At 42.4% G+C, this 26,325-nt stretch overlaps 1 protein-coding gene across 3 annotated transcripts in view; it reads right to left on the reverse strand.

Annotated features, from left to right (window-relative positions):
• stxbp6 (syntaxin binding protein 6) overlaps positions 1 to 26,325 on the reverse strand; it is a 252,243-nt gene that overhangs the window by 66,869 nt on the left and 159,049 nt on the right. For all 3 annotated transcript variants that reach the window (XM_033026972.1, XM_033026973.1, XM_033026975.1), the window contains exons 3-4: positions 14,805 to 14,935; positions 7,940 to 8,105 (exon numbers count right to left, since the gene is read on the reverse strand). In XM_033026972.1, coding sequence (XP_032882863.1) covers positions 7,940 to 8,105; positions 14,805 to 14,935 — 297 coding nt within the window. The remainder of the gene's footprint in view (positions 1 to 7,939; positions 8,106 to 14,804; positions 14,936 to 26,325) is intronic.

Genomic DNA, 26,325 nt, shown 5'->3' on the forward strand with positions numbered 1-26,325 from the left:
TGAAAACCGCTGTCGTGGGCACTCTGCAGGTCGTGAAATTAATGTTGCCGGCATGTCTTATCAAATCGCACACCGTTCTCCTCAAGTGCCCGACAACTCTAACGTGAGACTAATAGACAATTGTTTTAACTGTGGGGGTTCACATGCTGCTGCTCATGACCGTTGCCTGCGTATGGAAAATTATGTCGATTTTGTAACAAAAGGAATAATTTCTTCAAATGCTGCCGCTCGCATAGCAACAGACTTCAAACAAGGCAATCTGTTAATTCACTTGGCCATGAGAACTTGCTCTCGGAATGCTCTCAACCAGCTCCCACGAATTTTCAGGTTGCTAGCGAAGGTTTTGACTTGGATGTGCATTCCTTGTCTGACTCAATACACAAACAACTAGACCCCAAGGTCGCTTTGCTCATTAAAGGCAAGAACTTTTACCCGAAAGTTGACATTGGGGCCAGATGTAATGTGATCTGTCTAGCTGTGTTCAAAAAGTTACGAAAAACAGAGACATTCACTTCTACGGCTGCCTCCCTTCTCCCATTTGCACGAGGTCCAGTGCATCCTATCGGTCAAGTCGAGGTACGCTGTCTTAACTCACATATCCACAACCTGAGTTTCTATGTTGTTCGTGAGGATGTGCCGTCTCTGCTGGGTGCCAACGCTTATCACGACCAGGGACTTGTCGCTTTCAGCCCTTCTGTTTGTCATCTGACTACAACCTGTAACTTTAGCCAACAAATCCTGACACAATACAAAACTTTGTTTGACGACAAGCTGGGCAGGCTGCCTGTCAAGTACACAATTACCATTAACCCTGAGATAATCCCAGTTGTCCATCCAGCACACAAGATTCCCCATGCTATGTGGGACCGTGTTCAAAGTGAACTCAACAGAATGGTGTCTCTAGGTGTTATTGTTCCCATCGCTGACCCCTCAGATTGGGTCTCCACCATGGTTGTGGCAACGAAGAAGAATAAAGAAGAAATACGGATTTGTATCAACCTTAAGGACTTAAACACAGCCATTACACGACCTCACTATCCCATGGGCACTGTAGACAAGATTGTAGCGCAGATGGCTGAGGCAACTGTATTCACTGTACTAGATGCCAAGAGTTCATTCTGGCAGATTTCGCTGGAACACAACTCTTCCAAGTTAACCACCTTCAGCACACCATTCGGGCCATACAGATTTCTTCGTATGCCTTTTGGCATAAGCTCTGCCAGTGAAGTGTTTCAACAAGCTATGGAGCAGTTGTTTGCGGGTTACCCATGCTCCATTGTAGTGGACGACATCCTCGTTGCTGGACGAACTGTCGAAGAACACGATGCTAATCTGACAAAGGTCCTGGATCGCGCCATGGCCATTAACCACAAGCTAAACCCTAAAAAATGCAAATTCAGGGTAAGTGAGGTGAAATACATAGGCCATGTGTTCACTAAGGACGGCCTAAATACTGATCCAGTGAAAACTAGTGCCATCAACGAGCTCCCAACACCTACAGACGTGCTCGGTCTACAAAGATTCCTTGGCATGGTGAACTACTTGAGCAAATTTATTCCGGACTTCAGAGAAATATCATCCCCATTGTGCCAGCTTACACACAAAGACACTGCTTGGACCTGGCACGAGCAACAGCAGAGGGTGTTCGATACTCTTAAGCAGCAGATGTCTTGTGCTCCTAGTCTCGCTTATTTTGATCCTAAACGACCAGTCACACTGACTTGTGATGCTTCACAACACGGACCAGGCGCAGCATGTCTTCAAAATGGCAGTAGCGGCAATAAGCTTGCTGCCTATGCCTCGCGCACTATGACTGACACAGAACAACGCTATGACCAAATAGAGAAAGAGCTACTGGCGGTTGTTTTCGCCTGCAAGAAATGTAACGACTTTATCTTTAGACAAACGGTAACGATTGAAACTGACCACCAACCTCTGATCAGCATCTTTAACAAACTGATTCATGCCTCTCCAGCGCGCTTACAGCGGATGCTGCTACAACTTCAAAAATATGACATTGTTCTGACCAACAAACATGGTAAGGATATGCACCTGGTTGCCACTCTCTCGTGTGCACCCTGGAATACCTGAAGAGTCTGTCCTTGACGGATGATGACTTTATCGTAATGACTGTGTCCTTTATTCCCTCGTACTGTGTGGAGGATTTGGTTGCCCACGCTGCTGCTGACAGCACCTTACGGTCGCTCACCTCCGTCATTAAACGTGGCTGGCCAGACAAACACTACAACGTTCAGCTGCCAGTTCGACCTTTCTTTGCCGTCCGCGATGAGCTAGTGCTGCAGGATGGCATTATTGTAAAAGGACATAAGGCTGTGGTCCCTGCTTCTCTGCACAGCAAGTATTTTGACGCTGTCCATGCAGGGCACCCAGGCGCTGAAGCCACCGTCCTACGGGCAAGAAACATGTTTTACTGGCCTGGCATGGCCGAATACATTACCGAGAATGTGGCGTCCTGTGCAGTGTGTAACAGTTTGGCACCTCATCAACAAAAGCAACCACTTATTTCACATCCGGCTCCTGCTCTCCCGTGGCCTACAGTGGCAACTGACACATTTGAATGGCATGGCAAGCAGTAACTGGTACTTGTCGATTCGTATTGTGGATGGTTTGACATTGATTTTCTTAGTAGCCCCACCTCGCGGGGGTAGTTTCGAAGCTTGCTCGCCATTTTGCAGACCACTGAGCTCCGTGCATACTGTTATCTGATAACGGCAGTCAATTTACCAGCCAACACTTCAAGGAGTTTGCTGCACGCTGGGGTTTTGATCCTCAATCTTCTCTGCCAACTTAATGGCATTATGCTGCTTCAATGTCTGCTCCACTACTCTGGATATACGAGTCCTCACAATGAAACATAGTACAGGTGCACAACCTTTTATCCGGAGTTCCGGAAACCGAAAAACTCCGAAAACCGGCCATTTTCCCCAGGATGTCGTCTGCACACCAAAGCTCGCGTTTGGTGCCAAACTTGACCCGAAACGACCCACGGTCAACCCAGGTCTGTACTACTGTAGCGGCTGCCTCCTCCCCGGAGACCGGGGGGACACTTAAGCATCAGTAAATCATTGCTTAAATGTTAGTCAGTTAGTTTGGAGGGCTTTTATGTGAAGGGGGGGGGGGGGTGAAGGGGGAAAACTTTAATTCTTAGTCCCCTACCTGGTCGGAGAGGCGGGGAGCGGTCAATGCCTTACCGGGTCGCCGTGCAGTAAGCTCCGGAGCGCTGTGGCCGCCGACTCCCAGCTGGGGCTGCGGGCGTCCGGCCGCGGTCGGCGCCGGTTGTAGCTCCGACCCCGGCAACTCTACCCCTGGCTGCGCGGCACCGCTGTGGCCGCCGACATGTTGTGTGTCGGCGGCCACAGCGCTCCGGAGCTTACCGCAAGGCGACCCGGTAAGGCATTGCCCGCTCCCCGCTGGTATCCCAGCGCTGCGACGCCGCCGACTCCCAACATCGCGGAGCTGGGGCTGCGGGCGTCCGGCCGCGGGCGGCGCTGGATTTGGAGCGCCGCGCAGCCAGGGGTAGAGTTGCCGGGGTCGGAGCTCCAACCGGCGCCGCCCGCGGCCAGACGCCCGCAGCCCCCAGCTCCGCGATGTTGGGAGTCGGCGGCCACAGCGCTCCGGAGCTAACTGCACGGCGACCCGGTAAGGCATTGCCCGCTCCCCGCCTCTCCGACCAGGTAGGGGACTAAGAATTAAAGTTTCCCCCTTCACCCCCCCCCCACCACATAAAATCCCTCCAAACTAACTGACTAACATTTATGCAATGATTCCCCGGTCTCCGGGGAGGAGGCAGCCGCTCCAGACTTTCCAAGCCGCCCGCGCTACCTACCTAATCTACGCTAAAAATCTTCCATTCGGAAATCCGAAAAATTCCGAAATCCGACAAGTGTCTGGTCCCAAGGCTTTCGGATAAAAGGTTGTGCACCTGTACATGTTAAATTATTATTCACAATTAATGTTCAGATAAGAACTGTCCTTCAGTACTGTTTAACACAAAATAGCACTTCCTGATCTTGTCAAAGTCAAATTGAAAGGAATATTCTAAAAACATACCAAGTTTGAAGAGGACCACTTGAGTGCATTGCCTGGAAGGAAATATCACATTTTATTGCCACTTCTGTTGAATACCTATCGAAAATAGTGGAGTTTGCACACTGAGCCAAACAAATAGAATCCAAACATGAATTACTTCCTTGCCTCTTCAGACCCTGATAAACACAAGAGTGTCCCAGCTGTTGACAAAGTAAATGTACCTTATGGGCATGAAACCTACCCAAACATTGAGGCGGGAGGGAGGATGTGTATAACAATTGTCTATTCTTCATACGGGCTAGAGTGCACTTCATGCAAATCAGCATTTAAAAAGCATTTCCCAATTTACCCGTGCATTCAACAGAGATATTGATTTACGGGTCTCAATTGGCTTTTGACGCTGCTGCAAATAGGCAACTTTCAGAGCAGAAACAATTGATTCAAGAATCATAAATTCAGATCATAACTGTGCCAAAGGAATACCACTTGGCTCATTTGATGTGCAAGTATCGAGAAAGGCAAGGTCTCAGCAAACCCCTTGAGAACTATTTAATTATTTGTAATATTTCAAGGGCTTCTGCCACCACTGTACATGTTTGAAAGTTGAATCCATATATTAATCTCGCTTTTATATGGTAATAAATCTTTCATAACTCACAAGATGAAAAGCTGCCTTTCAGGCTGGAAAGTCAACATTTCTCTCATACATCCACATTATTCAATCCCCTGATTTAAGGAACCAACCAAACAATTGTCCACTGGACCCCCTCCAGCACTAGATTATCACATTCCTTGGGGAACAGAGCTGGATGCATGGTTTCAAAGAGCAGCACACTATTTGATCACTACTTCTCAGACTTTTATGCTTCCAGGGCATTAACATCATGGTGACCTGTCCTGGACCCAGCACCCAGATGGAATCACAAATAAGGTGCGCCAGCAACATTACTTTGTTAAAAGTTTAAAGAGATTCAGTAAAGACGATAAAAAAAACTTGCACATGCAGAATGGAAAAAAATCATAACTGGATGTACAGTAGGCAATTACAGCACACACAAACATAAGAGGCTGCTGAGAGTGGTGGGCTCGGCCCACCAACAAAAGCATGTACACGAAGTACTACCTCAAGAATGTGCCTGCAATCATCAAGGATCCCCATCATCTAGATCGTGCCCTCTGCTACTGTTGGGCAGGAGATACAGAAGCCTGAAGACCTGGACCACCAGATTCAGGAACAGTTACTTTTCTACATCTATCTTCTTGAACGACCTGCATAATCCTAATTGAGCAACAGAACACTATGGACTATCTCTTACACTGTCACAAACTTGTTTTCCAATTGTGATTTGCACTTATGCTTTCTTTATTGCAGTCTTTTTCTTTTTGTCTTGTAAAATGCGTGTCATTTATATATAATTTATTTTTTTGTGCAGAAATAAGGAACTGCAGATGCTAGTTTACACAAAGAAAATACATAAAGTGGTGGAGTAACTCAGCCAGACATTATCTCTGGAGAACATGGATAAATGACATTTCAGGTCAGGACCCTTCTTAAGAAGCCTGAAGGATCCCAACCTGAAATGTCGCCTATTCATGACTTCCACAAATGCTGCCTAACCACTGAGTTACTCCAACAATTTTGTTTTATATTTTTGTGTAAGGTCTGAGCTTGTGATGTTGCTGCAAGGAACATTTTCATTGTATCTGTATGTCACCATACTTGTCCATCTGCCAATAAACTCGACATGAATTCTCCAATTTTCTTTATATAATTTGGCATCACATAAAGTTTTTTGACTGCCTGTCCATTTTGGTTTAATATTGCATCTAACAAGGCCTCTTACCTTCCATTTGCTATTTCATAAAGATAGCGCTGTCAACCATTCCTTCCTTCATCCAGTATTTTAATGTTCCACAACTGTTGCGCCAACAATATTTATCCAACTTCACCTAACAACTGTGCAGCCTTTCTCAATTACAGTGCTTTTCTCAAACCCATTAACTCTCCTCTGTGGATTCACCTCAACAGTTCCCCTATGATTTTATCACCACTTTATGATCACCTCTTAAGTTTACATTGCTCCAAGGAATAAAGTCCTAGCCTACCAAAACTCTCCCTATAACTCAGTTCCTCGAGTCCTGCCAACATTCTCGTTAATCTTCTTTGCACTTTTTCAAATTGAATGGTGTCATTCCTGTAGCAGGGTAATCGACTGCTCACCATACTCTAATGGCACCATCACCAATGTATTGTACGACTGCAACATAACGACCTAACTCTTCTACTCAATGCCATGACTAATGAATCCCAGCATGCCCAATGTCTTCTTCATCCTCATGTCTACCTGTGACACCAAATTCATAGTGATGCAACCAGTTTTACCTGAATTACCAAAGAGCTGTAACACTATAGAAAGAAAAGCTGCACTATGGTTATTTTTCTCTTTGCGCTACCTGTTTACTTGTGACTGGCTGGAGTGTACTCGTGTATGGTACAATTTGACTGGATAGCATGCAAAACAAAGTTTATCTCGGTATATATGTTAAGAATAAACCAATGTAGTTGTACTACCTGATCAGTCTGAAGAAGGGTATCGACCCGAAACATCACCCATTCCAGAGATGCTGCCTGACCTGCTGAGTTACTCCAGCATTTTGTGTCTACCTTATACTACCTGGTTCCTCTGTTCTACAACACTCCCTTTGGCTCAGGGGCTGAAAACCCGGGGGGGGGGGGCCAGAGGGGACACGTCCCCATGTTTTGAGAGGTGGGGGACATCCCCCCAAGTTTTTGTGATCCCGATTTTAAAATCTCCGCTTTCCGCGAGGCAGTGGGGGTGGATCTGCTGATCAAGGGCGCAATGATTGGAGAAGGGGGGAGTGGGGGGGGAGGGACTGAGGATAGAGCGCGGCGATTGGAGGAGGGAGACGTGGCACAGACCTGCGCCTCATCCGCAGTCAGGATCGATCCCGGCCTGGTCTCCGGCGTTGTTCCGAGTGCACCCCCCCCCCCCCACGGGCCAGAGAGGTTGGCAGTCAGACTCTGCCTGTCCCGCTAGGTTAACCTCCCTGGACTTGCGGGAAATATGGTCAGTGCGGAGAAGCAACGCTGGTATCCCGTCAGTCCAGACAGGGCTGTTGTTAACCCGGTGAGACAGGCAGAGTTGAGATTGAGCCTCCGAAGCCTCGCGCGTGTGTGTGAGTGTGCTCATGCGCGCGGCCCCCAAACAATTGTGTCCCCCGTCCCCTCCATGTTTTCATAGCGAGTTCCGTTCTTGCTTCGGCTTTACCATTCACTATGAAAGTCTTACCTTAGTTTGACTTCCCAAAATGCAACACCTCACACTTATATGAATTGAATGTCATTTGTCATTTCTTGGCCCACTTAAGATCCAGCTGTAATTTTTGACAACCTTCTTCACTGCCTATGATACCTCCTATTTTTGTGCCATCTGCAAACTTAATAACCATGCCTTGTACATTCTCATCCAATTTTTTTTCAGTAAATGATGAACAAGATTGCGACGTAGAGATACCTTTAATCATCCATGTTTCCTAACTTTTCATGGTTCTAATGAGATGCTACAGGGCGGAAATGTTAACTGTTTTTCTTGCGACAGAATCATGCAAACATTTCAACATTTGAAACGATGCTCATGATTGCAAGTGGAACGGAACCAGGCATTGCATTAAGCAATCTGATGGGTGTAGGAGATTTTAAGTCAAGCAAATTATTTTCCCTGCTGTGTACTATAATCACCTTGGAATCCTTAGCTGTGAAGACATTTTCAGATAGTATCTTTGTCTTTAATCACAATTCAATTAGAAGATAATTGTATTGAAAGTTACAGATTTGAAGACAATCACAGTATAACAAATGCAGACTTACCACCCAACACTTTAGATTGGCAATTAATGAACTCTGGCTTCCTGTCTGAAAGATATCGCTGAGAAATATTGTGAAGGATTTGAAAGAATGTACATTTCTCGGAGGCCGTGCTTGCAACCCACTGGTCAAAGGCGTTTTCAAACACAAGATCGAATTCCGCACAATCCTGAAAGAAAATAGATAAGAAATTTACTTTGTGTTGAAACAATGCCAATGCACAAAGCGAACCAACAATGCTCTATACATGCACATTCTATACCGAACAGCTTTCATCTGATTAGTTTGTAACATGCAAGGATTGCTAATGTCACTCCTGCATGAGCAGCCCCTGTAGAACAATAATCTTTATAATTTTTACTGATTTAAACATTTGATCAATAGATTAACAATAGGAAGAGATTGTCAGGCCTTCTCTAAGGAACCACAATGGAGATTTATCTGAAATGCAAGTTTACTGAACTGAGGACGTATTATCGGCTTGGTGAGAAAAGTGAGTGGACATTAGAAGACAGACTATCAAGGGAAAATGGACAAGTTTCAAATTAGAAATCATGGACCATGGGGATATCATTGTTGAGCACAAGTCTATTCACTACAGGTCAGGATTCAGGCATCATTCTGGTAAGTTTCCTCTGCACCCTTTACAAAGCTCCACATCCTTCCTGTAATGCAGTGACCAGAACCGCATACAATACTCCAAATGCGATCTAACCGAACACCTATAAACCTGCATCATGACTTTCTGATTCCAATGCCCAACCCATGAAGGCAAGTATACCGTATACTTTCTTTGCTATCTTTATAATCTCATAGACATGTATAAAATCATGAGGGAGGTAGATAGGGTGCACAGAGTATTTTTCACAGCCTAGAGGAAAATCAGACTACCCTAAGAAGCCATACATTTAAGGTGAAAGGGGGATGGTTAAATAGGAACTTGACGGGCAATTTCACAGGGCCTGAAATATATAGGGAAAAAGCTGCCAGAGGAAGGTGTGGGGCAAGTACATATCGATGGCAAAATGGATAGAACAAGTTTAGAGGGATATAGCTCAAACACAGGCAAATAGGACAAGTCTAGATGGAGTTCATGGTCAGCATGGATGAGTTGGGCCAAAGGGTCTGTTTTCAAGCTATACGACTCTGGGACTGTAGGGATGTAAGGAGATGTAATTTGTGAGCAGCTGAAGAGACCGGAAACCATTTCAACCAAACCAGATTAAATAATCCTCAGAGAGACATGCAAAAAAAAAAATTTGACATAGGATTGAAGGAGAGAAAAACAAAAAGTTAAAGAATATCTGCAAGAGCTCAGGAGGCCATAAGACCTTCACATCAATGCTAGCTCCTTGAAAGAAAATTGCAAGTTGTCATTTTATTGCATTAAAATTTCCCCCATAGTTCTGCAGTATCTCATTCTTAATAAGGAATGAGATTGCACACAGGAGTTAATTTTTCACCGAGGCCTTCAGAGTACAGCAAAATCTAGATCATTTTCAATTATCTGTATAACTCAGAGCGACATAGAAAGACAAACATTTCTAGGTTAGGTGTCTGTGGCAAGCTAGGTACTGTAAACAGACGCTTAAAACTATTAGATAACTTTGATAGTAAAAATAAAAAGACCCACTAATCTGTTGGAAGCAAAAGATATTTAAAAATACTATATAAATATACTAAATATTATATAAAAATACTAAATAAACAAGTGCAGAAGCATTGAAGTTCAATACAGATTAATAGGCCTTTCTCACGGGGCGATTTGACGCAAGATGTAACCAGAGTGAAGTGGTCGTGGTCTAGCACGATATCACACGATATAACGGGGGGTAGATAAAGAGTTCCCACGGGTACTCGGCATTTCTGTTATTTGTGCGAGTGACTTGTCCGTCTCCCGAGCTTTCCCGTTAAATCTTGAATGAACATTGTGAACTGTGAAGTGTTGTTAAATCATCACGTGGCACAAATGATGTCACTTTTTTTTAGACAAGCATTACAAGTGCTTTGACACATTGACACATGTTCCATTGGCGATATTGAGACCACCTTTTTAAGAATGGATGTTTTACAGAGAGGTGTAAACATACTAGAAGCGATCGTTCCCTTCACATACAGAGAAAGGTATATGGCATCGCTAAAATCAATATGCATTCCGAGTATTAAATATAATCGTTTATACTCAATGTTAAACGATTACAGATCATAGAAATGTAGTGAGTCCAACGCGATTGTAAACGGCTTATACGGTCCAAATGGGAAAAGCCGGTTTGTGCCAAGTGTATCTGAGTGAGCCGCATACAGAAAACCACTGAAATCTCGAATTCACGAGTTCAGAATTTATAAACAAAGTACTTAGAGAATCATAGGAACAGAAAATAGGTCACATAATTTATATAATAAGTAACCACCATTCCTAAATCAAATAGTATCGAATCAAATGAGTTCAAAAGAGATGGACAAAGCTTGAAAATAATCAAAGGAAATTCCCTGAAACACTCAAATACATCAGTACCGGCAGTTGGTTCCCTAACTGTAGATCTATGCGTTGACAGAGGAAAGTTCTACAAAAGAAAACGAGCTACTTTCTGGGGAATTCCTCCATCTTGGAAGGGCTTTGAAGAGTTTTTCCCACAATTAAACCAGCTTGTGCCAAATTACATTGGTATAACTCGTCAGACGCATTGTGGCAGCTGCGAACCCTCACAGTTTACATAAAGATAATAGCATCGATATTCGCCAAGGCAGCAACTTTGTTTATCTAAATGCCACTTTTAGTCTCCCGTTGATTTAATGAGTATTAGAAAAAAATAGGACAAAATCACAGGTACATATTCTCTAAACGCTGGTGGCAATTCTACCGAAACTTACCAGACGTTGGAAATAAACACTTCATTTAAAAAGACCTCTTGAAGGCTGCAGATTGCTGGTGAGACACTTTTGGAATGCTCTTTTATATATAAACAGCCTGGAAGCTCCGTAGAGATCGTGTGGGCAGAGAACGACCAGCATGTTCATTCCAGATTACTCACCTTCTGTCCCCTCTGTCCAGCTTCCGGGTTCACCGTTCGCAGGAGTTCCCACGGTAAACGCAAGAGTTATTACGGATATCGCACTGGCCACTACGTCCATATAATGTTTCAATGTTCAACCACAAGTGTACAAGTCACTCTTGGAGAAATTCAAGCTTGCTTGAATTTTCTCCCGAGTCAACAAGTTACACGAGTACCTGCCGTTAGCGCCACGGTGGTCCACGGTGGTCCACGAATGCCGTACGGTTATCGTACGAGGTTCCCACGATGTTCAACTCTGGTTACCTCTTGCGTCAAGTCGCCCCGTGAGAAAGGCCTATTAGGAAGCCAAATATACATTGTTACATCATATACAAAAATAATCTAAAAGATTAAAGGATGGTAGTTTGGTATTGAAGAAACCTGAAAACTAAAACATAAATTGCTGAAAGTCATGCTGCAGCAAAATAATATCTGGTCACAGTGCATAATTCCAGGGACAGCATTTCAGAAATGATAACAGATTTTCACAAAAATAAGTGTTACGAGATGCAGAGCTAATATAGTTGAACAGGCCTGCGTCTTTGTCCCAACCTAAATTATGTTCAGATTTGTCAACAGAGTATTTTAACATAATGATTCAGTAAAATCCACAGTTTTACAATGAAGACAATTTTTTAGAATTCATTTTCGGGGCACAATAAGCAGAGAGTGCAAGCTGATAACTGGCAGCTGTAGTGCACACATAGTTCAGTTGAAGAATATATACAAGATTGAAGCTGAGAGATGGTTGGCCACTGGGGGAAATCAAGGAACATGGAACAGGACAAGAAAATAAGAATGATTTAGAGGTTCAGCCCCGATTTTGATTAGCGGAGAAGGCTCAAGGGGCTTCATGACCGACTCCAACCTGCTTTATGAAATACTGCAGGCCTTGAGATGAACCAAAACCAAAGGCAACACCCGGAGATTTTGTTTTCAATGCAGTGAGAGTTCACAATCTGGAATGCATTGACTGACAGACAGATGGAGGGTGGCTCAGCTGTGGCCTTCAGAATAGAACTGGATCAGTACTTAACGAAACAAGATCTCCGAGGTTACAAGGAAAAGACATTCATTGATAATGAACAAAGACAATGATGACTTGAACATTCAACCCTCCTGTTAATTCCATGATTCTGGTTGCAATTCCATATAAAACCAGAATTTCACAATGACATAGGCCATGGTGCCCACTGTCTTCATGCCAGACCTTAGAAAGAGTTAACCATACAAGTGTCCTGCTTTCTTCTCCCAAAAATCTATGAACGCAGTGTTAGAGAATTGCAAAATATTGAACACGCAAAGAGCAATAAGAAACTGAAGAGCAGTCAGCAATGAAAAGTTTATGCAAGTCAGGAAAAGGAAGTCAGGAATGTGGAAAAAATCTGGAGGCTAGAGGTAGAAACCAGCCAAGATAAAATCTGGCTTCAGCAGTGGCGACTATGAAAGTGACAGACCATGGTGAAAAGCCATCTTATTCAATGTGGCCCAGGGATGACATGAAGGCTGCATAGGCATATTTTTAAGGAGGAGATTGACAGATTCTTGATTAGTAAGGGTGTCAGGGGTTATGGGGAGAAGGCAGGAGAATGAGATTGAGTGGGAAAGATAGATCAGCCGTGATTGAATGGTGGAGTAGACTTGATAGGCCTAAAGGCCTAATTCTGCTCCTAGAACTTGTGAACTAGTGTCTCCGGACCGCAGCAAGAGGTTGTATTTGTTACAACGTTAGGGAACAAATGTGATTCCAGTACAGAGCTTGTGGAGATTTACAATGACATTTTTAAGACTGTTAGATTTGCAACAGAGGCTTTGCAGAGATTTAAGTATGATGCATAGAATTACAAAATGTCTCGATAATGTAAATAGCAAGGAACCATTTTCCTTTGCAGAGGAATCTAAAACCAGGAGGTAAAGACTTAAAAGAGCTGGTAGAAGGATTATAGGAATGTAGACAATAGGAATAGGAGTTTGTTGTTCAACCCTCCTGGGCTGCCCCATTGTTCAATATGATCACCCACTTTAGTACTTTGTTCTTGTCTTCTCCACATATCAGTTTTGTATTAAAAAAAATATACCCATCTCCTCCTTGAATAGATTTAACAACTTGGCTTCCACAGAGAATTCCACAGCTTCACCACACTCTTGGTGACAATTTTTTTTCTGATCTCAGTACTAAATGGTACACCCTTTACCCTGAGGTTGTGATCCAGGGCTCTGGGAGCAACTATTCGAGCCTGTGTAGGCATTGAGTCAGGAAGCTATGATGCAGCTTTATAGGACTTTGGTTAGGCTACATTTGGAGCATTGCATGTAGTCCTGGTCACCCAATACAGGAATGATGTGGAGGTCTGGAAAGGCCGTAGAGGATATTTACCAGAATGATGTCTGGTTTAGAAGGTATCAGCTAGAAGAAGAATTGTTTTCTCTGGACCAATCCAGAGGTTGTGGGGAGGCATGATAGAAGCATACCAGATTATGAGAGGCATGGACAGACTCAGAACCTTTTTCCCAGGATGGAAATATCAAATTCTAGAGCACATAGGTTTAAGATTTTTAACTAGAGGGTAGTGAATCAGTGCAATTTGTTGCCATAGATGGCTGTGAGGCCAGATTTTTGAGAATGTTTAAAGCGGAGATTGATAGGTTCCTGATTAGCAAGGGTGTCAAAGTTTAAGCGGAGAAGGAGAGAGAATGGGGTTGAGAGGGAGAGATAGAACAGCCATGATTGAATGACAGACCAAATGTGATGGGACAAATGGCCTAATTCTGCTCCTATGTCTTATGAATTATGAACTTATAAGGCAAGTGGGACAAAGTTTAAGGGATATATGTGGGGCAAGTTTATTTTTATACAGACGGTGGGGAGTACCTGCAATATGTTTCTGGGGGTGTTGGTGGTGGCAGATACAATATTGGCATTTGAGAGACTTTTGGATAGGCACATGGGATGCAGGGAATGGAGGGATACGCATTAGATGCAGGTAGACAAGAGTTGGTCTTTGCAAGATGTTCAGCACAGACTTTGTAAGCAAAGGGCCTGATCCTGTGCTGTACTGTATTAATGAATTATGCTTGGGTATACAGGGCATCATTTCCAAAGTCGGAGATGATGCAAAATTTCAGTCTTCTTGGTACTGTGCGCAACTGAATGTTACTGTATTGAGGGAAAATGCTTGCATCCTGCTAATCCCTGCATCCAAACTTGATCACAGCTATGCCTTTGAGCAAAATGGTGTAGGCAAAAGCCAGAATAAGCAGCAGTATACGTTCAATTCATTAATAGTAGTTTGGTGCAGATTGAGGATTCTGACGATCACTTTGCTGACCATTGGAAAGAGGTTATAAAGTCATGTGATTGTTACAACTATCCATTTTGCTTTATGAAATGTAGAATGTTGGCTAACCTGTTTGATATAAATTATAATTCAATGTTATATATCACGTAAGAGCACTGATGTTACTGGTATAAACATCTTCCATACCACAAAATGTTGCATTCAATTGTTTCTTAGTGTTATGTGCAACTAAACTCCAGCACCAAAAATGGGAAGAACATTAAGGGGATAGGGGTGTTCTTTGCTTAGCATGGTAAAAAGAATGGCTCCTTTAAGTCTAGATAATAGGCCAACACATTCAATTCCAGTTGTGGAATATGAATATTGATTCAGACTCCAGACAAACCAATTATAATAGAATGAAGAGTGATATATTTTGAAATTTCCCCATGGTGAATTATAAAAAGTACAAGTCAAACATTACATGAAACTTGTATGCCAAAAAATGGCATTCTAGTATTGCTTCTCTCAACTCACCCTGTTGGGGTCTATGCCATTCACTTGTTGAAGTTGCTCGAGCATCCACTGTGATCTTCGCACAAAGGATGTCGAACCTTCAAATTGCTTCACCTTGGTAATGGAAACCAATGCGGGCTTCTTGTTGGTCACTGCGAAAATAAAATACTGGTTACTCAATATTCTGACAGCAATGCCGAAAGCCTGCAGATCACGTGCCCATTTCATTAGGTGCCAAATTGACACGCAAATAATGTCTTTATCATCTCCATTGCATCATGGTCCACAGGAGATGCACAAAGAACTTGGCAATATTTCCGCTTAGTAGGATTAACAGTCAGAAATCCCACATTTCTCAACTTGTATCGAAGTGTGCTTTACCGTCAAAACATAGGCCAGCCTGCCTCAATATAACTGGTCTGCACATTGTCATTATGTTCCAATCTCATACATCACCAGGTTGGAACATGGCCTCCTTTCCTTTTGCTGTACAGAGTAAATGTTCACAACATGCTGAAATCACTTTGTCAAACTTTTTTGCTCAAATTTCTAATGCTCAATAACAAAGGTTACCCGACTACTTGGGTTAGAACATGCCACAATGAAAATACGTTTCTTCAGTTCGACATGACAAAGACTTAATTCGCTCCGAAACCCCTCCAGCAGCAAATACAATGCTGCGCTCTCTCCCTTATGAATGTCGACGACAAATCTCACACAACATAACGTTTACCTCAATCACCCCCTCTATAGCCTACTGAGACTTGATCTTTTTCCAAATTTCCTTTAAATTCCTTGGTATTTTCACCATATCCTTCAAGGAGTTAAGAGGGTTCAATTTGTCATACCACCGGGAACAGAACGATAACATTATTATTTGTTTCAGCTTTATTAGCTGCCTTTTTGAGGTAGTGCTTCCTGAAGATCTCTACCTGTGATAGGCTGCGCAATGTCCAGTATTTTCTGCAGCCTCCTTAGCTTTTGGGCTTTCATGTTACAAAGCCAGGCTGTGGCACAACCACTGTATGCTTTCCACCAAGCTCTCCAATGTATAACTATAGAAGTTGAATAGATTATTTGGTGACATACCTTGGGATAAGACCAACAGCAAGTACTCTTTGCACCTCCACTATAAAGATGAATTACATTCAATTCGGTGACTTCACCTACCAATGATCTGAAAATAGGATTCCTAAACTGGGTCACCTTTGGTTAGTTTATTCTAGTCACACTTACTGGTCTTTAGCATTTATCATAAAGTAGGAGACAACTATTTGGCCCGTTAAGTCCATGCTTGGTATCAGAGCAACTGCAATAATGCCTTTATCCCACTTTTCAGACTGTTATTTATTAATTACAGCTCTGCCTTCAACTCTATAATCCCATATAAACACATTTCCAAATTAGGGGTCAGCACCCTCTGCCGCGAGAACCTTTACTTTCTGATCCATAGACCACAATCAGTGTGGATAATGGTCAACGCCTTCTCCACAATAATTCTCACACTGGTGCCTCACAAGGATGTGTTCTTAGTCCCTTACTATACTCCCTTTACAGTCATGATCTGTCGTATACTAACCACATGGAAGTAACAGCCAAGGCGGCACACTAATGCCTCTATTTCCTCTGGAGACTGAGGAGATTTGACAAGTCTCTAAAGACTATTAGACTTCCACTGATGCATCATAGAAAGCACCGTTGGGTTGCATTACAGTTTGGTTTGGGAAAAGCTCTGTCCAAGAATTTACAGAGTCGTCGATGTAGCCCAGTTCATCACACAGACCAGACTCCCCCACCAATGACACCATCTATATTTCACACTGCCTCCAGAAAGCAGCCAACATAATCAAAGAACTTTGGCTTCTCGAACAGTCTTTCAATAAGCTATTTTTTTCCGATCCAGAGAATCTCCTCTTCCTCTCTGAAGTCACATTTTTTCTCTGGAACTGTTGCGTAATAACACAGACAACTATATTCTACACCCTTTGCTCTACCTATTATACTTGAGTTTAACTTTAACTTGTCCTGAGTTGCGATCTACATTCACAAAGCTACATGAGGAATAATGAGGAACATTAATAATGAGGAATATTATTTTCACTCATGGTTTGTTTGAGAGAACTCCATTACGTATCAACTCACAGTACATGACAGCCCAAAAAGCGCCACAAAATATTGCACCTAGACATTTTTTGTACTCAAGAGGAAATTAGCGAGACTAAAGGGCCTGTCCCACTTTCCCGAGTTATTCACAAATTCTCCGGAGTTATTCACGAATTCTCCCGAGTTTTCAAACACGCAGAATGTTCGTAACGAGTCTGTAGGAGTCCGTGGATATATTGTAGCGGCTTGTTATGCCATCTGTAGGTACTCGGGGCATCACGTAAGTCGGGACGTTTTTTCCAGCCTGATGAAAAATGTCCACGAGTAAAAAAATAGCCCCGAGTACCTACGGCCATAGAATAAACCATAGAAACGAAAGAAAATTCAAATTTGGTTAAAATAAATTATATCAATGAAATAACATCATTATACAACAGTTGCAATGCAATTAGGAAGAAAAACTGATTTCCAAACACCATAGGAGGCAAATTTGTAAATATATTATGAAGGGAAATTACTATGCCAGATATTTTTAGACACTGTAATTAAATAATTGGGAGCTCCCAGTAGTCAAATGGCCTTGTTACATTTTGACAGCATTGGAAATGTCAGAACCAGAATTAAATAATCAGAATTTAAGAATCAAAAATTTACTGCACAAGAGATCACCGTGCCACAAAGCATGAAATGCAGTGAACTGCGCAGATGAAAATAATAGTCTTTATGAGAACATAATCCTGGAAAAGGGTCAGAGAACTCTGAGGTGCGTGCTTAGTTCATTGAAAGTGGCAGAGTTGGTTGAGAATTTGGTTTAAAAAAAAGCTTCTGGGATGCTGGGCTTTAATAGTACAGGTATATGAGTATGAAAATCATAATAAACACAGGGTGGGTGGGCTACAGCTAGAGTATCAACTCAAGTTATGAGCATCACACTTTAGGAAATATGTAAAGGGTGCAGATATTGGAATGGTTCCAGGGATACTCACCAATGATCTCAGTCTTATTGAAAATGAGCAGTGCAACACAGGAACACCATGACTGAACTGACCATGACAATAATTGTGTGCCTGTGCCTGCACATGTGTACATGCACACGGTCTAAATCCCTCTACTTAATGATTGTTCTTGTGTTTGTCTAAATGCTGCTTACAAGTTGCTGTCGTTAAAAGTTTATAAAAATCCTTTCCTGCTAGTCTACTTATATATTCCATGTCACCACAAAGTTCCTTTTGAACACTCTACTTTTTATAAACTTAATGCAATGCTGATAGTTACTCCCATTCCAACTTAATTTTGCAAAATTTAATCAGGCAATGCTCCTTCACTTATTGGACCCGATCTAGAAGGAGGGTGGATGCATTTTCCTACTTTTGTGCATATGCTTGATTTTAGTCTGATAAACATACATAGTGAAAATCACACCTGTTCCTTTAAGACGATTTATAAATCTTCTCTTCTACCATTCTGCAATAATTAGTAAGCAAAGCTCATCATGATTTGGTACAATTTCCAGTGCAATTTCATCTCAACTCAGATGCACATGATTTTAACACAACTCTATTCTTACGATGTGATGGAACGATAAGATTTTGGAAAACCTATTTCATTTATTTTTGCCTCAGTCGTTCCATTTAATTTCTTTGGAGTTATAGTCATGTAACACAGAAACAGACCCTTCAGACCACGCCCATCATATCCATGAATAATTTATCCAATTTACAAGCATTTTGAGGGATATGAGACAAACGCAGGCTGGTAGGAATCGTGTAGATGGGGCATCTCGGTCGGCATGAGCAAGATGGGCTGATGGGCCTGTTTCCATGCTGTATCAGTTTATGACACTTGGTTTATCATCTCCAATGTCTTGGATATCAAGTGCTCATCAAGAAACATTTAATCTCATCAAATCCTTTCTTCCCTTTGCTACAACCCCTCTATGACCTCCACTTAACCACAACCCAGGCCCCCTGTTTATTGACAACTGCATAGGAGAATAATGTTAGTTTCAAAATGCTCAATTTTTAGTAGAAAATGGCACCAATACAATGTAAGCCTTTCCTTACAATAAAGGTCTGGCCTTATATACTACCCTGAATCTATATGATGTGCCATTTATTGAACACATCAATTTAGTGCTGTATATTCTTTGAGGCATCTCATTATCAGTAAATTTCAAGCTCAATTTGTTCAACATGCTTTAGGCTTTAAAAATAGAAGTACGCTCTTCAAACTCCATGAATTAATGATGCCGAAGAGCGAAAAAAAAGAGCGAAGTACCTCCAGTGTTGTAATTCGTACAACAGAAGCTCAGGGAATTTAATTTAAAAAATCTATTTCTGGTTGGCACTTTTTCCATTCTCATTTGTTACAACAGAGTGCACATTTACTGCAGTACTGTGCAAATTGGGAATACAAAGACAATGGTACTGAGTGGAACATTGGTCTGTGGAACATAAAATGTGTGCGCATGTCAAATCTATGAGTAAACCGTTTCATAACATTTAACCAAACATTTTCTATCTCAGATGCATGAAAACATTAACAGGTAAATTATTAAAATGGCATCCAAGGGATTTTGAAAAGTAGTAACTTTGGAGCGTTTATTCTTGCTTGTTAAAAGGAATTATCTTCCTCTTACCATGAGTGAGATTAATGCAACAAAAGCTGTAAATGCGTGATTCACTTTTTGTTCAAAATGTTTCTAAACATCCACAGCCGTTTCACGGTGTTTTCCCAAAAGTTAGAAAGAAGTATTGGCAGAAGAGAAGGAAAATAATTCTGCCAGAGACACATAGTTTATTGGGACCGTCATTTACTGTTGCAAACATTTCCTTTTTGTGAGTACAAATAGGAACAGAGATTCCCTTTCGTCACTAGGCCCTGGGATAATTGCAAAGAAAAGATATGGAAAGATATGAAAACTTAATTAGCATGGGGTTAAAAATAACTGAAAGTGGCTGAGTGGAAGCAGATTTCCCTTATCCAAGCAAGTGCTGTCATACTTCCTTATCTCCATTTTTGCAAGGTAATCTTATCGATTTTGTCTGCTATCAGCTTGTGATATAATTAACCACTAACTACATCATCTGCTTCCAACACTATCTTCTGCCACAAACTGTCTCTATGACCTTAATTTCTGTCCTTTTTCTCCTGAACTCTGATTTTGCAGGAAGTATACTTTTGGGGAATGAGTTTATGCTGTCCGGGTTGCTGCTGTGATGATAGCAGGGTTTGTGCTGTCCGGGTTGCTGCTGTGATGATAGCAGGGTTTGGTGGCTGTTGACTGTGCATTTGGCCAATTTCAGCAAAGTAACAAATAGGGGTAGAAATTACATCTATTAGGTTGATGAGATTGAAGTACCTACATCAGAAGCAAGAACTAAACCGCAAAGTTCTACTATTAAATGGTGTGCTTATAGACTGACATGTATTATCAGAAGATAGACACAAAAAGATGTAGTAACTCAATAAGTCAGACAGCATCTTTGGAGAAAAAGAATAGGTGATATTTTGGGTCGAGGCCGTACTTCAGACTATTATCAGCTTAAGTATAATAAGCAACATTAAAAATAAATTTGACAGCTGAATATCAAAACCCAAATCAGCCTAGATCACAAGGCGATTGCATGTTAGTCAAAAAATAATGGATACAAAAATCTGGAAATCAGCTTGGCTTGATTGTAATCATATATATAATTGGTTGTCAAAATGACCCAAAACGTCAACGATCCATGTTCGCCAGAGATTTTTCCTGATCTGCTAAGTTACTCCTGCTTTGTCGTTTTTTGTAAACTAGCATCGAGAGTTCCTTATGCCTCTATCTGAATTAAAGTTCATTCGGCAATTCCTTTACTATCTTCATATCACCTATTTTAGGGTCATGTGCCAACTTACAAACTACACCTTGTACATTCTCATACAATTTGTTGTTATGGATGTCAAAAATTATGGGACCAGCATTGATCTCTGAGGAATACCACTTGTCACAGGCCTCCACTCCGAGACCCAATTAAAGACCCCTTGTTGAAGTGCAGAAATATTTTTGTCCATTTCCAAAGGAACACCAACATGACATATTGTATTATCATTTTTCCCACCAGTCTGAAATGTGACACTTGTTTTTTTGGCTAAAATAGAGAATTTCAAACTCATTTGTTGTTTCTCCACATGAGGTTTTTTGTGCAGTACTGCAGCCACAACCTTAGTTAAATATTTCAAGTTGATTCCCTTTCAACAGATCTATCAAAAATTAAATGTGAAACAAATTAAGGTTGCAGAAACTCTGCCGACCTGTTTCATTTCCAGCTTTTTTCCGTTTTCACAACAGGTCATCAATCTGAAATGGGATTTTTTTCTCTCTCCACAGATGTTATCTGACCTGTTCAGAATTTTCAGCATTTTCATTCAAGGGAAAATAGTGTTAGACCTTTATTAGCTTACCAGAGGAGTTAACTGTATAACACAATTGAAAATCTCCTAAACCTCAGTTTGTAAGAAATAACCTCCACCACTCAACTGAAGTAATTATTAATCCCCTGATAGGGCAGCAACATTTCATGTTGTTAACCATCAAATTCTGTTTATATGCTTCAATTGATCGAGAAATGTCACCACATATATGGGCCAACAATATTATTCAGCCTAAGTTGCTTTGTATTGGTGGCACATCTAACATTCCTAACATTCTCCATTTCACATATGACATTTTTGCTACTCCAAGCCTGATATAAATTGATCTTTGGCTCTGCAAAATCAGGACGAATGAAGTGGGGGGAGAGAGTGAGTTTTGGTACAATTTTGTAAATACAGTATAATGGAATCTAAGAAAACTAAGATGATAAATATTACAAGAATCTTGTATCAGCAGGCACAAATTTTACAAGTCCTGGTGCAGTGTCTCATCAACCACCCCTCTGCCTTCACAAATGCTGCCTGACCCACCGAGGTCCTCCAGGAATTTAGGCTATTTATTTAGTTCACCCACTTGTAGTGAACGTGAGTCTGCCAAATATGAGGATTTAGTTGATAGCTATCCAGAAGCAAAATCAATTTATAATCAATCGCCAAAATGTCTGGACGTGATATTTTCAGCCATGTACTTTGTATCTAGTTTTTCCATCTCAAATACTTCTTGTAGCACTTGTTTTATTTTTCCCCACTGGTCAAAACATCTCAATTTATCTCCATTTGATTACAGCTCCTTAACCAAGCAGGACTAATTTGAGGCCAAGACTCAAAACTACAATTGAATGGATCTGTGTAGATTTCTAGAGCCTGGGCTTCCAAGCAATTTAATGTATAATGAGCTAATATGGATTTTAAAAGATTAATTTTTTTTAAAGAAATGGAAAACCGCCTTACAATTTTTTCAATTCAACTTTATTGTCATTGCACAGATACAAGTGTGGGTACAACGAAATGGAGTTTAGCGTCTGTTCGTAGTAATAGTGCAATATAGAAATAAAAAATACAGAATAAGCAAACAATGTGGACGGAGAGACTGGAGAAATCTATCGGCGGGACTCCGAGTTCAGCAATGTGATAGTGTTGTTGAAGAAGCTGTTCCTCATCCTACTTGTACGAGACCTGAGGCTCCTGTACCTGGGAGGAGGGCAAACAGTCCATGGTTGGGGTGGGAGGGGTCCTTGATGATCTTCCCGGCCCGTCTCAGACACCGTTTTCGGTGGAGGGCATCCATGGCAGGGAGCGGGGCACCGATGATGTACTGAGCGGTTTTCACCACCCGTTGTAGTGCCTTCCTGTCAGCTACGGTGCAACTGCTGTACCATACCGTGAAGCAGGTGGTCAGGATGCTTTCGATGGTACAGCGGTAAAAGTTGGTCAGGATCTGGGGGGACAGGTGAGCTTTCTTGAGCCTCCTCAGGAAGTAAAGGTGCTGCTGCGCCTTTTTGATCAGATTGGAGGTATTGAGGGACCAGGACAGATCCTCCGAGATGCGTACCCCGAGGAATTTGTAGTTGGAGACGCGCTCCACCTCAGTCCCGTTTATATGGATGGGGGTATGTCTGCCCCCTCTGTTCTTCCTGAAGTCAACAATAATTTCCTTCGTCTTCTTGGAGTTGAGGACGAGGTTATTGTTGGCACACCAGGCTGCCAGGTGCTGGACCTCCTCCCTGTAGGCTGACTCGTCGTTGTCACTGATCAGTCCTACCACCGTGGTGTCGTCGGCAAATTTAATGATGTCGTTGGAGCCATTCTTAGGGATGCAGTCATGGGTGAAGAGGGAGTAGAGGAGAGGGCTGAGCACACAGCCCTGTGGCACGCCGGTGTTCAGTGTTATAGTGGAGGAGGTGAGGTTGTTGACCCTAACAGACTGTGGTCTGTTGGTGAGGAAATCCAGTGTGCAATTGCAGAGGGAGATGCCAAGTCCGCTGAGTTTGGTGATCAAGCTAGCGGGGATGACAGTGTTAAAGGCGGAGCTGAAATCGACGAACTGCAACCTGATATAGGTGTTATTGCTGTCCAGGTGGGTCAGGGCAGAGTGTAGGGCTGCCGATATGGCGTCCTCTGTAGACCTGTTGGCCCGGTAGGCAAACTGATGGGGGTCCAGTGTGGGGGGGAGGCTGGCTTTGAGGTGAGCCAGGATCAGCCGCTCAAAGCACTTTGCAATGACAGGGGTGAGTGCCACTGGGCGGAAGTCATTGAGATTCCCTGTAGCTGATTGTTTGGGCACTGGCACAATGGTTGATGTCTTGAGGCAAGTGGGGACAACACCCTGGGCCAGTGACAGATTGAAAATGTCAGTGAAGACCAGGGATAGTTGTCCAGCACATGCCCTGAGCACCCGCCCGGGGATGCCATCGGGGCCGGCAGCTTTGTGCTCATTCACCTTGCTCAGTGCATCTTGTACATCAGAGGTGAAGAGACTGAGGGGTTGGTCGTTCTGGGGTGGAGCAACTTTGATGGCTGGAGTTTTGTTGTCCCAGTCAAAGAGAGCATAGAAGTGGTTTAGCTCGTCAGGAAGGGAGGCGTTGTCTGGGGGGGGGGGGGTGTAAACTTTATGGTAATCGGCAATGGATTTGATTCCTTGCCACATGCGCCTGGAGTCGGAGTTGTTTTGGAAATGCTCCTCGATCCGCCGTTTGTGATTGAGTTTAGCATTCGAAACTCCCTTTTTCAGATTGGCCCTGGATGAGCTGTATCCCTCAGCGTTGCCAGATCTGAAAGCGGCATCGCGAGCCTTCAGCAGGAGTCTGACCTCCCTGCTCATCCACGGCTTCTGGTTAGGGAAGGTCTTTATCTCTTTGTGGGTAGTGGCGTTGTCAGTGCAGAATTTTATATAGTCCAAATTAATCCCAACAAAATTGGATAATATACAGCAAAGCAGCTTTTGGCAATAATGCAACAGTAACTTCTTGGAGAACATTTTTATTGCCAGTAAAGTATTTTAACCAGCATTATATCTTGCAGATGTTGGGTATATATTATCAGTGCTTACTGAAAGTAATTTCAATGCTTGACATTTTCTTCTGTTAGACTGGCCAGAAACTAAGACATTTGCTCCCTTTATTGGATGATTGCTCAAGTTTAAAAACAACTATAAATCTTACTAACCAACATGTGGGCAGGTCCACCATCTTTGTCTTTGGCACCCTGAATAATTCCAAATGCTAAAAGTATTAAATGATATAGATGTGATTATCCAGAGCAACATAAAAGCAACAGAAAATGCTGAAAATACTCAGCAGGCCAGGCTGCATCTGTGGGAAGAGTAACAGAGCCAACATTGTGGGTCAAAGACCCTTCATCAGAACGAGGAAGGAATCCGAAACAGCTTGTTAAGCTGCAGGAAGAGTGGAAGAGCGAGCATGTCTCTGACATGGTCGGACAAGTGTAGACAAGATCATCAGGTCAATGACTGGCTGGGAGCAGTTAGAGGCTGAGAGTGTAGAGGAAAAGACATTGATAAAACAATGTAGGAGTTCAAAATTCAGGGCAGAACGATATAGCCGGTGAGTCAGGCTGGGCATGCCCCTGCTTCCAGGGGAAAAAAAAGGTAAAAGGTTTCAGAAACAAACTTGTAGCAGTAATGCAGATGGGCTGAACCTGGATCTCTGACGCTGCAAAGCAGCAACTCTGCTGATGCGCCATTTGTGCCACCTGTGTGCCCTTAGTCTAAATCACTTTAATCACAGACAATTGTAGCTTCTCCTGCCATAGAAGTTCAAATGTAATGTTTCCTCATTAGATTGAAGTTTCGCTATTGAAGCAAAAAAAAAATTGTTGGATGATCTCAGCAAGTCAAGCATCATCTGTGAAGACAAAGGGATGTCTAACGTTTCAGGTCAAAACCTGCATCAGATTGAAAGAAATGGCCCATTTATCGTAGATGCTTCCACTCAAATTGGAGTGACTGAGCACACATAGGAATTTTACTATTAACTGACAAATGCATTTGAGTAGCTTTCAACATGGATAAGTTTGCAAAATGAAGATATCACACATGGGATCATTCTTGATTGGGTGATACATCTTGCCATAATTGGGCAAAGTGTTCTCTTCTCTGATGGTTATTTTCCCCCAGATTGTCAGTAGGTGCTAAATTGAAAAAAGATTCAGCTCCGACGTTCTAAGTTCCTTCGAACAAAATAACACAGTAATAAAAATGTATCTAAGCACTTTTAACCCAACTCATCTTAGTGCATATGCAGCTTCTCATCCACTGCGCACAATAAAGATCCAATTGTGGCGCCACTTACTGTGCAAACCCTCGGCAGTCAGGGGCAGGGTCACGTGACTGGATTTGGCGGGAAGGAGTCGTCTCGGGGTTTAGGGGTGTGCCCTTGTATATATATAATGAAACCCGGGTTATCCTTCCCCCATTCGCATGTGTGCTGTTCTCTTTACTTTGTCAATAAAGATCTCTTTGTTTCACCACGCGTGGCTTGCTTATTCGCCCGCCATATAATTGCAGTTTGTTCATATTTGGCTAATACAATGTTTCTCTTCAACAGCTAGCATTTATTGTAGACCATAATGGTCTACATTTATGGGGAGAAAAGTAACCATCCACAATGTGGCTAATTTTGCAGAAGAGATGCATGAAAGGCTTGCAAATATAGGCCCTTCACAATGAAAAGTTCATCAAAGTTCCAATATTTCTGCTATCTGTGCATATATTCAATGAAAGGGAACACACAGCATAAGATTGCAGGACTCACCTTTCTGTGGGAAGGCGATGCAGTTGCACGGAAGAGGATATCAGTTATAACAAAGATCAGCAGGGATGACAACAGAGAAATCAAGGCCAAGGTCATTGAGGATGCCAAGCATGAAACTGATAATGGTGAAAACCAAGTCCACAGCTCCCTGAAAGTGGCAACACAAGTAGATTGGGTGGTAAAGGCAGCACATGAAATGCTTGACTTCATCGGTCGGGTTATTGCGCAAAAAAGTCAGGAAGTCATGTTGCAGGTTT

The sequence above is a fragment of the Amblyraja radiata genome, chromosome 9, assembly GCF_010909765.2.
Source record: "Amblyraja radiata isolate CabotCenter1 chromosome 9, sAmbRad1.1.pri, whole genome shotgun sequence".
NCBI lineage: Eukaryota > Metazoa > Chordata > Chondrichthyes > Rajiformes > Rajidae > Amblyraja > Amblyraja radiata.